The sequence below is a fragment of the Arctopsyche grandis genome, chromosome 12 (assembly GCF_051622035.1).
Source record: "Arctopsyche grandis isolate Sample6627 chromosome 12, ASM5162203v2, whole genome shotgun sequence".
In the NCBI taxonomy this organism is placed as follows: domain Eukaryota; kingdom Metazoa; phylum Arthropoda; class Insecta; order Trichoptera; family Hydropsychidae; genus Arctopsyche; species Arctopsyche grandis.
In genome coordinates, this window is record NC_135366.1 from 20,824,876 (window position 1) to 20,838,767 (window position 13,892).

At 32.1% G+C, this 13,892-nt stretch overlaps 1 protein-coding gene across 1 annotated transcript; it reads left to right on the top strand.

Moving 5' to 3' along the window:
• Nucleotides 1-6,967: 6,967 nt before the first annotated feature.
• LOC143920506 (endoplasmic reticulum metallopeptidase 1-like) lies at nt 6,968-13,521 on the top strand. The gene is made up of 15 exons (XM_077443389.1): nt 6,968-7,156; nt 7,967-8,504; nt 8,585-8,741; nt 8,821-8,923; nt 10,573-10,693; nt 10,762-10,881; nt 10,956-11,138; nt 11,210-11,442; nt 11,540-11,723; nt 11,825-11,955; nt 12,129-12,221; nt 12,295-12,520; nt 12,591-12,806; nt 12,888-13,075; nt 13,176-13,521. The coding sequence occupies exons 1-15, from the start codon at nt 7,139-7,141 to the stop codon at nt 13,341-13,343; spliced, it is 2,679 nt and encodes an 892-aa protein (XP_077299515.1). The 5' UTR covers nt 6,968-7,138; the 3' UTR covers nt 13,344-13,521.
• Nucleotides 13,522-13,892: the final 371 nt, after the last annotated feature.

The following is a 13,892-nucleotide window of genomic DNA, read 5'->3' on the forward strand; positions in this document are numbered from 1 at the left end:
AATAATCTATTTACCTCGGCGACAACTAATTGAATAGTGAGAAACCGGCCGATAAATTAGCCGTGTGTGGGTGCTTCACTAGTGTCTAGTGTAGTGTGGGACACGGTCGATTGGGCGCCCAGGACGATTGGGCGATCAGTGTTACTCGCCACTGCGACAATTGGACGACGAGACTGGCGGACACTGCGTCAATTGGGCGCCCATCGCACTGGGCGATCATCGACTGGCCGACGGCGACCGGGCGACCAGGGCGCGTGGGCGACCACCGACACGGCCCGCTGGTGAAGTGGTCGCCAAGCTTACGTAAACTCTGCGTTTTGCAAGGAACGACCGCGAACGGAGCGTTATAGGAATTTCCGATGCACTGACAAATATTCTACCTACATACATATGCTTTATACCGCTTTATTTTTCGTTTCAGTTTTACCAATTTTTCGTAACAACACGAATCATACTATTAATTTTTTTCGCTATATTATATTACATTTGCTGGAATTTTATATTAAACGTACTTTTATAAATACATGTGTAGCACCTTTTCACAAAAAATAATTGTAAGATGACAAATCATATGTACCTACATATTCTCCAAAATAATATAAAAGAAAAATGATCGATTGAATCTTTCGCGCAGTGCTTTTAGTTTTTTTTCAAATGGACACACTTTTTTTTCTTTTAAATGTTCTATTTCAGTTTTATCAATTGGATAAATTCACACTCTATTCTCAATTTTCTCAACACTGTATTAGTTATACATAATAACAAAATATTTTCTAATAGCGATTCTCAAAGTTTTCAAGATTATATTTTTTTTCAATGATGAAATACGTTTACGAAAAAAAAGCGCATACTTAAATTCGTTCGCGGAGCTCGAATAATTTTTTTCGGCTTTTCCCATAATTAAATTATTACATCGTTTACGATTCGCAGAGGCAATTCTCGAAAAAAATAGCTTTTTAAAGTAATTTTAAACATCTCCCGTTCTATGGTTATTGTTGAAAATTACATTGAGCCACAAAAAATCACGTTTTTTAGTTACCAGAGCGGAGACTAACCAATCTTTACTAACTTTGACCCACTGAATTCGAATATGATATTGATTTTTGCTGGTTGGTGATCGTTTACGTGATATGAGCGTTTAAAAAAATGCGCGATTTTTACAGTTTTTTGGCTTTTGCGGTCTTTAACTCAAAACCTAGTATTGCTGTGCTCAAAGTGAGTATTGGAATCAATAGTCAGATGTTTTTCCTATTGATTGTGATATTGCATTGCTTTAAAATACTTATAAATAATTGTCTAGCGAATTTTAAAAGTCAAAAAAATATTTTTTTTACGGATTTTTTCTCCGTGCTATTTTGCATTTATTTGGCAATTTTTTTATTTCACCTCGTTTATAAGGATTGGTTTTCTATTTCAATATTTTTTATTTTTATCTAAACGTACTAACTCGAGCGGTAATTGCAATTTAAATGCTTTCGTTTTTGTTGCTCAGTGTTATTATAGTCACATTAAAATCTATATGATAGTTTATAGTAATTAAGGCTCATTTCGTTTATCAATAATTTAATAAGGTTTATTTTTACTAATTAATATCTTTCGCTTTTGTAAATTCGAAACATACATACATATGTATAACGAATTATGTTTACATCTATAACTGTCATCCAGCGCTCATCTGTTCATCTAATGTATAATTTCTTTAATAATATTTTATGCGTATAAAATATTACAAAGACCTTACAAGAAATTATATATTTTCAAATATTTGGACCGAATGAACGAACTCATTCAAAACGTTTTTTTTTACTATGAGTTCGTTTTGATAAAAGAGTTCTCAAAACGACTTTTGACAACTGTTTCTCGAACTACTTTTTTTCTTGATTGTTTTACATGACATGTTATACATACATATGTAAGGTTTTTCAACGGGTTTTTGCGGTATCATAAATTCATGGCCCTCAAATTTGGTTTAAAATAATGCAATGACGTAAATGATTTTATACCCTTTATCCTTTTATTAAATTCAAATTATTCTGAAATGGTTTTCATCGTTTTTTCAAAACCTCTCCGATAAAATAAACGTTTTTTATTCCAAAAAAAATGGCAAAGTTTCAAAGCGATCGGAAAAGTTTTAGGAGGTTTTTCCAAAACTAAGATAAACCTTGTAATTTTCAAATGTTATAATTAGCATGGAAATAATTTTTTCAATGTATGTATGTGTTGTATGAATGCATGTACATACATACATATGTACATATGTTATTTTGAAAATTTTCAATTTAATATTTATTTTCATTATTCATCAATGAAAAGTAAATCAAAAAACTTTATTAATACTATGATTTGATGAATATACTAAATACTGGCGATTCTAGAATTGATTTAATGTTGAGAGTTACAAATTTTACAAGTTTTTGATTTTCGTAAGATTAAAAATAAGCACCAATCACACGGTTGATCCCATATTTTTTAAGATCATCGAAAGCCGATGCAATTCGCGCTATTATATAAGTATTTATATTTTTATTTTTGAACATTTAATTTGTACGAATATTTTTTACGTAAATTTGTACGAATATCGACACAAATTAAAAATCATGCGATATTTCTTCTATTTGAATTTCATCATTGAATATCAAAGAAAAATACTACTTATAGATATATATACAAAACGTGTTATTGTCTAGCATTCAGGAGTTTTTTATAACTTTCTATTGTAGGAGATATTTCGAGTCTTAAATGGTCAGTCTATTGTTCCGAAAACCGAGCGAGAATGAATCTGACCCAGGTACCTACCCTTTTTCATCCTACATCCAAAAATTATTTTAATTTGATTGATATTTCTTCTATTTGTATTTCATCATTGAATGGGAATGACATGAATAATATTATATCCTCTATTTTTGAAAAATCTTTAAATCTATCAAACACATTTCGTAACTTATTAGCATATTGATCATATTCATGTGAGCTTCTATCGTAGATATGGCAGCCATATTTTCGAATTTGCATATTTGAGCTGGGCTCGTAAAAACTGACTTTCGACATTGTATTTTTGGTGATCAATTTAATATTCTCTATTTCTTCACCTTAATTTTTTCATTATAATCATCTGCTTCCTTTTTTTACCATTCATTTGACTAAAAAAATAGCTGAACTTAAATAAATTATACAGTTAACATTAAAAAAGGAAAATATATACAAAACGTGTTTAAAGTATTGTCTAACATTCGAGAGTTTTTTTTTATAACTTTCTATTGTAGGGAGATATTTTCGTATCACATTTGAGCATTGAAGTAGATACTTCAATGAATTTGAGTCTTAAATGGTCAGTTTATTGTTCTCAAAAACATACCCAACTAACACCAAACATTCGAGCGAGAATTAACCTACGTAATTATTTTTTTTCCTGTATAACTGTAATCAATTCGGCTGCGATTTGTGTTTTTTAATTATTATTTAGTCGATCAATAGAGCGACTATCATCGGTTTGTTTGTTAAAAAATGTGGATCAACCGTAATAAATGCTTATTCCTAATCTTACGAAATTCCAAAATATGTAAAATTTGTATTCAAAGACATTTATTTATTTACATTAAATTAATTTTAGAATTGCTGGTATGTAGTCAATTCTAGAAACTCATAAATCGACCCGTTTTATTCGACCTTTTTTAATTTATTCCAATATTATTTTTTCAATATCGTATTCAAATTATTATTAATATTATTAATATATCACTGATCAAGTGATTTACTTTTACAATTTCTTGCTGGAAATTTGAAATCTGAACCGCTGTATTAGATAAACAGATGAGTGCTGGATGACCGTTATACATATGTACATATGTAGATGTAAACATGATTCGTTATACACGTACATATGTACATATGTATGTATGTATGTTGCTACTTTACAAAAGCAATAGATATTAAAAACCATGTGAACTGTATAATAGGTAAGTAAATACGAAATGAGCCTTAAATAATTTTGCAATCAATCCGTCGATTTTCATTCAGTATTTTTTTTTCTTCTCGAAGCAGGTTTTACGATTACCTACCAAAACAATGAAATAAATGGTCGGTCCCAAAATTGCAAACATTTTTCAAATGGACACACTTTTTTCTCTTTTAAATGTTATATTTCAGTTTTATCAATTGGATAAATTCACACCCTATTCTCAATTTTGTACTACACTGTAATAGTACACTGTAATTACAAAATATTTTCTAACAGTGATTCATTCAACATTAGATGATATTTTGGACCGATCCCTTCAGGTACCGATCCCTTCGACAAAAAAAAGGGGAAGAACATAATATTTGATATTTTTACGATACAATCGTCTTAATGCAATACAATGCCTCTTTGGCCCTTCTGCGAACAAATTCTCTCATTGCCCCGAAAATATAAAAATCGATATTCGTACAAATTTACGTAAAAAATATTCGTACAAATTAAATGTTCAAAAATAAAAATATAAATACTTATATAATAGCGCGAATTGCATCGGCTTTCGATGATCTTAAAAAATATGGGATCAACCGTGTGATTGGTGCTTATTTTTAATCTTACGAAAATCCAAAACGTGTAAAATTTGTAACTCTCAACATTAGATCAATTCTAGAATCGCCAGTATTTAGTATATTCATCAAATCATAGTATTAATAAAGTTTTTTGATTTACTTTTCATTGATGAATAATGAAAATAAATATTAAATTGAAAATTTTCAAAATAACATATGTACATATGTATGTACATTCATACAACACACACATACATACATTGAAAAAATTATTTCCATGCTAATTATAACATTTGAAAATTACAAGGTTTATCTTAGTTTTGGACAAACCTCCTAAAACTTTTCCGATCGCTTTGAAACTTTGCCATTTTTTTTGGAATAAAAAACGTTTATTTTATCGGAGAGGTTTTGAACAAACGATGAAATCCATTTCAGAATAATTTGAATTTAATAAAAGGATAAAGGGTATAAAATCATTTACGTCATTGCATTATTTTAAACCAAATTTGAGGGCCATGAATTTATGATACCGCAAAAACCCGTTGAAAAACCTTACATATGTATGTATGTATAACATGTCATGTAAAACAATCAAGAAAAAAAGTAGTTCGAGAAACAGTTGTCAAAAGTCGTTTTGAGAACTCTTTTATCAAAATGACTTGCAGAGCATCTCTAGCCTAGCCTATGAGACGCGGTATTATTTATCTTTAGGCAATAAAACTGCCACTCATAGTAAAAAAAAAACGTTTTGAATGAGTTCGTTCATTCGGTCCAAATATTTGAAAATATATAATTTCTTGTAAGGTCTTTGTAATATTTTATACGCATAAAATATTATTAAAGAAATTATACATTAGATGAACAGATGAGCGCTGGATGACAGTTATAGATGTAAACATAATTCGTTATACATATGTATGTATGTTTCGAATTTACAAAAGCGAAAGATATTAATTAGTAAAAATATACCTTATTAAATTATTGATAAACGAAATGAGCCTTAATTACTATAAACTATCATATAGATTTTAATGTGACTATAATAACACTGAGCAACAAAAACGAAAGCATTTAAATTGCAATTACCGCTCGAGTTAGTACGTTTAGATAAAAATAAAGAATATTGAAATAGAAAACCAATCCTTATAAACGAGGTGAAATAAAAAAATTGCCAAATAAATGCAAAATAGCACGGAGAAAAAATCCGTAAAAAAAATATTTTTTTGACTTTTAAAATTCGCTAGACAATTAATTATAAGTATATTAAAGCAATGCAATATCACAATCAATAGGAAAAACATCTGACTATTGATTCCAATACTCACTTTGAGCACAGCAATACTAGGTTTTGAGTTAAAGACCGCAAAAGCCAAAAAACTGTAAAAATCGCGCATTTTTTTAAACGCTCATATCTCGTAAACAATCACCAACCAGCAAAAATCAATATCATATTCGAATTCAGTGGGTCAAAGTTAGTAAAGATTGGTTAGTCTCCGCTCTGGTAACTAAAAAACGTGATTTTTTGTGGATCAATGTAATTTTCAACAATAACCATAGAACGGGAGATGTTTAAAATTACTTTAAAAAGCTATTTTTTTCGAGAATTGCCTCTGCGAATCGTAAACGATGTAATAATTTAATTATGGGAAAAGCCGAAAAAAATTATTCGAGCTCCGCGAACGAATTTAAGTATGCGCTTTTTTTTCGTAAACGTATTTCATCATTGAAAAAAAATATAATCTTGAAAACTTTGAGAATCGCTATTAGAAAATATTTTGTTATTATGTATAACTAATACAGTGTTGAGAAAATTGAGAATAGAGTGTGAATTTATCCAATTGATAAAACTGAAATATAACATTTAAAAGAAAAAAAAGTGTGTCCATTTGAAAAAAAAACTAAAAGCACTGCGCGAAAGATTCAATCGATCATTTTTCTTTTATATTATTTTGGAGAATATGTAGGTACATATGATTTGTCATCTTACAATTATTTTTTGTGAAAAGGTGCTACACATGTATTTATAAAAGTACGTTTAATATAAAATTCCAGCAAATGTAATATAATATAGCGAAAAAAATTAATAGTATGATTCGTGTTGTTACGAAAAATTGGTAAAACTGAAACGAAAAATAAAGCGGTATAAAGCATATGTATGTAGGTAGAATATTTGTCAGTGCATCGGAAATTCCTATAACGCTCCGTTCGCGGTCGTTCCTTGCAAAACGCAGAGTTTACGTAAGCTTGGCGACCACTTCACCAGCGGGCCGTGTCGGTGGTCGCCCACGCGCCCTGGTCGCCCGGTCGCCGTCGGCCAGTCGATGATCGCCCAGTGCGATGGGCGCCCAATTGACGCAGTGTCCGCCAGTCTCGTCGTCCAATTGTCGCAGTGGCGAGTAACACTGATCGCCCAATCGTCCTGGGCGCCCAATCGTCACGTACCGTGTAGTGTTGATGCAGTTGGGCGCGGATAGTCCGCGCGATCGGTCGTGTCTCGCGATCGCTCGTCGACACTCGACCACGAGTTCAATTGGCACACCGGTATCGGTATCGGTATCGGGTATTTGCGTCCATCTGATTCGATCACCAACATTGAGGCCAACATTCGATCACCATGGAGGATGCTTCGCAGGTGTGTCCTTCTTCGCAGAAACCCCGATCACGATCACGATCACGATCACCTCATCGATATGCACAATTTGTATTCACACGAACCTAATCTCTACTCATATATTAACCATTCGTACTGGCTTTGTATGTTCACACCTTTCACTAACTATACAAATTTACCTCTTTTCTGTGAACAATCATTTATTTTCCCTCTGTATTTTTTTATTTTATTCTGCATGTGAAAATAATTTGAGGCTAAATTTGTCGTTATTATGCTTAGTAATGGTCTGACGATAACCTGTTCGCATAATATTGTCGATTTATTAAAATCAATATGTGATAATAGTCAGTAACTATTAGGTAACATATTCTACAAAGATTGTCATCGTTTTTTTTTTTTTTTTTTATTTATATATATATATGTGTGTATGTATCTTATTTTTTCAATGTGAAACTACATACATATTTAAACTGATAAACTTATATGTTTTTAAATCCATTTAAGAATTTTGTTTAATATCAATACAGATAAAATAAAAAGCGAGACAAGCTTCTTCTCAAAATTAATCACAAATTTGATAAAGAAATAAATAGAAAAACGACTTTTAATCTGAAATTTGCATCGAAGACAAAGTTCTATTTATGGATATCTTTAAAAAAAATATATTTAATCAATTTTTATAATACATATATTATATTATTTTCAATAAAGATTTGAGAAAAACAATTATTGTATGACAGAAGTGAGATTGTTCAATTACAGTACAAAGTACGGACATCGATGCTACAATTATGTTAATTTAAGTATAGTCATTCATTTTATTTGTTTCAGTTACGTCAACGTGGAATATATCAAACCAATTATTCGGCCTCTAGCGATGTGCCGACGAAAGTCAAAGCTTCAAAAAAAGGCGAACAGCCCATCACATTCCTTCAGTTGACGGGAATATTTATTTTTATAATCTGTACGATGGTCGCCGTTGTCGTCATTGAAAAGAAGCTTCCGATAGATCTCAAAATCACCGACGAACCCAGAAATCCCGGTAGATTTATCGCACAGAGAGCAATGGATCATTTGATCGAATTGACCAGCTTCGGTCCGAGGGTTAGCGGCAGTCACGAGAATGAAGTGTTGGCTGTGAACTTTTTGAAACAAGAGATAAATAAAATAATAAACGAAGCAAAAGACATTCATATCATTCAAATGAACATTCAAAAAACCAGCGGTGCTTTTCCTTTGACGTTTTTAGACGGGTTAACCAGCGTGTACAGAAACCTGCAGAATGTTATAGTCCGCATCGGTTCCAGAATAAACTCTGAACATTCTTTATTGTTGAATTGTCATTACGATTCAGTTGCAGACAGTCCAGGTATGCTCCGCAAAAGTATACATACATATATCAGCATAAAATGTAACACTGTATGATAGGATGATTTTGATGTTTTCAAGGTGCTAGCGATGATGGTGCGGGATGTGCTGTAATGTTAGAAATTCTTCGTGTCATGTCCAAATCTGACCGTTTATTGAAACACAATGTTATATTTTTATTTAATGGTGCTGAAGAAAATGTTTTACAAGCTTCTCATGGCTTTATAACTCAACACAAGTAACGAATTTGAAACTATTTTATTTTAAAGTTGAAATATACTAATGCTAATGTATAATTAATAATAATACATTTTTAGATGGGCGAAAGAAGTACGAGCTTTTATTAATTTAGAGGCATGTGGGGCGGGAGGACGAGAAGTTCTTTTCCAAGCGGGTCCTAACAATCCGTGGATTATGGAAGTATGTATTTATTTAATATATGTATGTATGTATGTAATACTGTAAATATAAATAATCTTAACCCTTTGCCCGCGGCTGTCTTCCATAGAATTTCTGAACTTTGCATGGGATTTTGAGGCTTATATGCGCCTATTTCAAGGTTCAAAATTGGTTGAATATATTACTGAGAGTTGAATGCCATCTATTCAATTTGCTTAAAATGAATATATACCAGTCAAAATTAGTTTTTTGTGGAACCATACTGAAACCTCGTTTATGTGACGTCACGTCTGTTGAAAAATGGCGACGATACGTCTCAATTGTATGAAGAATGATTATTTGACAATTAATCCAAAACTACGAGATATATTATGTATTTTATTGTTCAAAATAATACTTTATGTGTTAATTAACATATCTGGTTACTTGAATAAATATTAAAATCTGTATTTAAGGTTGAAACCTCGATTGCCATATTCGCGAAAAAGGTGCCGCGTACAGGACTTCTTCGCTATATTTATTGCCGCGGGCAAAGGGTTAAGACTCTAATCTTGTAACTATATAACTGAAAATTGTAAATATAAAATTTAGCTATTTTAACCCTTTGAATGCTGACCAACGCTGATCGGCGTTTTGCCAACAAGTTCGTTTTGTTGTATTTTTAGCATGTACAAAGCAAACAAGAATACTACCCGCTAAGCCTTTCCAGGTAGCATTGAAAATAAACGCATTGAACATGAGTCGTGTTATCCGTGTCAATGTTTATAAAGACTGGTTTAGTAATGTTTATAGAGAATGGATAGCAGAATTTCCCGATGGAAATCCCTAACTGCCGAGTATTTTAGATTGTGGCTTTTCTCATTTAGATTGTGAGCATTACATTTTAAAAACAATGACGGAGATGGAACCAGTTTTGGAAAAATATATCCATTAATTGACTTCTTTTGTTTATTTTACATATATTGCAAGATATATTAGAGTCTAAACACACCTTTACAAAATTCAAAATTCTCGGCTGTAGTTATCTAGGGTTTGTTTGGATTAGCTACAATTTTTATACCTGCTTTCTATTAGATTTCTAAATAATTCTAGTAGGAAATGTTGGCGAAACTTTCAGCGTGGTGGGCTTTGAACAGAAAAGACGTCAGCACTCAAATTCATAATAATATAATGTGTTTAAACTATTTTTATATTACTCTAAATTATTTTAATAATGATATTCTTCTCTCATCATTTTCTCACTATGATATCTGTATGTGAAAGTTGGGTCTCCGTGACGGGCCCGAATGTGAAACGCCCGAAAACGCAAATATCGGAAGGCAAAGATCGAAAATCGAAAGATCTTAAATCGAAAGATCAAAAAAAAAAGGGTGCATGGAAAACGGTACTATGTATATATAATATATATGAGTGGCATGCGGTGAAATTATCTCTCTTTTTGTCATATAGCCTTGTTTAATGTGCGCGCGCAGAATACGGGAGGAAAAGCCTGTTCCTCTTGTTACTGTTGTATCCTGCTCGCGCAAATTAAGTCAGTATGTACCGTTTACCATGCCCCCTTTTTTTTATCTTTCGACTTTGCCTTCCGATATTTGCGTTTTCGGGCCAGTGAGGGAGACCGGTGAAAGTTACTAATCAAGTATAATTAACATTTTTAACTTTCTTTTCAGGTTTACTCACAAACAGTACCTTATCCGTATGCATCATCACTTGCCCAAGAAATATTCGATAGTGGACTTATACCCGGTGAAACAGATTTTAGAATATTTCGCGATTTCGGAAAAGTTTCTGGTATGATATATATATTTTTTTAAATTAAATTTAAAAAAAAAATCTCAATCGTGACAAATTTCTTTCAGGCCTTGATTTTGCGTGGAGCACAAATGGTTACGTTTATCATACAAAGTTTGATCAAGTCAATCAAATACCTTTAGGCACCTTGCAAAGAACCGGAGATAATATATTAGCTCTAACAATTGGTAATGACGAATCCAATACAGGTGTAATATATGTAAATGCTTTCCTATATAGTTGGCCTATATTTTGTTACTAGGAATTTCAAATGGTAACTATTTATCACAAGGAACTTCAATGGAAGGACAACCTGTTTTTTTCGACCTACTCGGTGCATTTGTTGTTCGTTTCCCAATAAGTGTTGCGGGCGTTGCTGGTCTCATAGTTTTGTCCCTTTCTATTGCAAATATTTATTTGAATATTGTCTCAGCTAAAAAGAGAGGTTAGTTTGTCACTGTTATTTAATTTAGTATTGAGTTTGCATATTGATTGACGTTTGGTTGAATTTTTCAGCATATATTGATCCTCGCACTTACATGAATTGTTTACAAAAAGCATGCTTTTTCATGGCAGCGTCTTGGGTTATAACAGTGGTTTCATGTTGTGGCTTAGCCATGCTATTGACGAGTCTTGGACGGGCCATGTCATGGTATGCTCGTCCATTTTGGTTATATACACTCTACGTCCTACAAGTTGTTTCCATCCCAGCTATTTGTCTTTTAATTGTAACAACGAAGCAGAGATTGGTATTTTATAACACTTTAAATATTATATTATTAAATTTATTACAAAATTAATGACCAAATACATTGTAGATATAAATATTATATTATATATTTTTAGAATCCAAATTTTTCTGGATGGTTATTGGTGCAGCTATATGCAGATGCGTTTTCCTTATTGTGGTCATCTTTACTTTTGCTTTGTCTACTTATGAGGATAAGATCAGGGTTTTTAGCGATGCTATGGGTTCTATGTCCAGCCGCTGTGGGACTATTAAGGCATTCTCTTGTTCCACATTGGAATGGTAAATTATTATAATATGCCTTTTAGCAATACTTCTGCATATGTGTGCTTAAGATTAGTATGCAGTTGTATATATGTTGTACATATAAATAAATTTTTTAGATTGGAAGCGTCTTCTTCTTTATTTAATTGGGATGGTATTGCCTTTCGTGCAGAGTTATTATTTAGTATTAGGAGCTGTTTATATGTTCATACCCATTATGGGAAGAACAGGCGCCAGTATTTACCCGGAGGTAAATTTTTCCAAAAAATATTTTAAATAATCGTCTATAAACACACTCCTACACAAATGGTCTAATTGCAATGTATGTCAAAAAATAATTGCATGGCCATGAAAATAAAAATTTACATATGCTTCTATTGTGCTTTGGTTTAAATCGATTTATTTAATTTTTTTTTATTTTAGCTTATCGTGGGCGTTTTAATCAGTCTTATGTTTATACTAGTACTTGGTTGGATTGGACCACTTATACTTGGCGCTGAATCCCCTTGGAAATTGGTATGAATGATCATCACGTTCCACTTAATTGTATTTAAAATTGTTCATTCATTCAATTTACGCTCTGTTGCAGGTCAAATGGACCCTCGGAGTAACTTTGGTCAGTGTAGCATTAGTTATATTGACTCCATTAGGATTCCCATACTCGGGAAATCCAAGTCGACCAGCACCCCAAAGATTTATGATTTTACACACCGACAGACAATTTTTAGGGCTAAACGGTACACTTAATCATCAAAGTTCTGGATTTTGGATGGTAGATTTAGATCCAAATAGTCCCCATTCTGTTGATGGATATGGTAAATATAACCGCTTTTGTATTACATTCTAGTAGCGTTTTACAGTGCTCTTATTTGAAATATATTACAGTACCGTCAATGCGATATTCAATGGAAATAAACTATGAGGACTGCAATACCCAATTGTATTGTGGGGTGCCATATTTATTACCTGTACAAGGGCTCATCAGTCGCACGAGCTGGTTAGAAGGAGCTCCACCTTCATTGCCCTACAGGGCACATTTAAATCTTACCGACATTGAAACTGTCAACTCTACGTTAAAAAGATTTCATTTTAAAATATCAGGTTCGCTTGAATTCTTCACAAGTTGTGGATTTTTATATTCATACATGTTCTCTGTGGTATACTAATTGAAAAATATTACAGGTCCTGACCACATGGGGCTAATGATATCACCGATGGCCAAAACAACTTTAAAAAGTTGGAGTTTTTTGGCTGGTCAAAAACCCCTAGCTGGCCCTCGCTGGGATAACAATACGAGGGATACATATTTTATATATTTAGCTGCTGCATCAGAGCATGAAACTCCATGGCATTTTCATGTTGATATAGTGGTAAAGTATTTTTTATTATTACTTAACATTTTACTGGTGACGTGAGTCGAGAATATTTTTCAAAAGACCAAGTTTACTACATGTTAATTTGTATTTTTAGCACTCTTTTAAAGAGGAACCTCATCATTGGCTGGATATCAGTCTTGTAGGTCACTTTTTACATGGTCCACATAAATCAGATCCCGTTTTGACTTCGTTTGTCAACAATTTTCCTATTTGGACGGCCGTCACATCGTGGAGTTCGACTTTCACGCACTATATTTTTTAAACTTTGTGATAATATTTATGAACAGAAGTTAGACTTGTAGCTACATATGTCCAAATTTTAATTATATTATAAATCTTATTTATGTATAATATATCTGACAAGTAAGATATGTTTTAAATCTAAAAAATATGATCGCTACTTTTTTACTTTATCTATAATATACAGCGTATCAATAGATAAAGAATAATTTTTGTTTCTTTATAAGCAAGACGAATGATTTAAAATATGCAGTTATTTGACAAACTAATGACTGAAATGAAACATTTGTTAAAATAAATCGCTTATTTGCGTTCAAACTACATCCACATACATATTCTATCCTATTCGAAGAAGTGATACAACTAAAAATAGTTTTTCTAAAAGGATCTCATTTTGCCGGTATCTGAATAAGGAGTAAATATTTTTTTCATATTGGAAAAGTTCAAATTTCACAATTTTTCCATGGTTTAAAATAATTTATGCATTTTTGGAATAGTTCATTTTTACAAACCTCCTTTTAGCTTCACTTATTTAAATTGTGTCACTTTTCTCGTTGGGGTGCAATATTAT

What these genes read in the sequence shown, in the direction of transcription:
- LOC143920506 (XM_077443389.1), top strand. An exon ending in CGATTTCGGAAAAGTTTCTG is followed by an intron (nt 10,694 to 10,761) that starts GTATGATATATA and finishes AATTTCTTTCAG; the next exon opens with GCCTTGATTTTGCGTGGAGC. An exon ending in TCTTGTTCCACATTGGAATG is followed by an intron (nt 11,724 to 11,824) that starts GTAAATTATTAT and finishes TAAATTTTTTAG; the next exon opens with ATTGGAAGCGTCTTCTTCTT.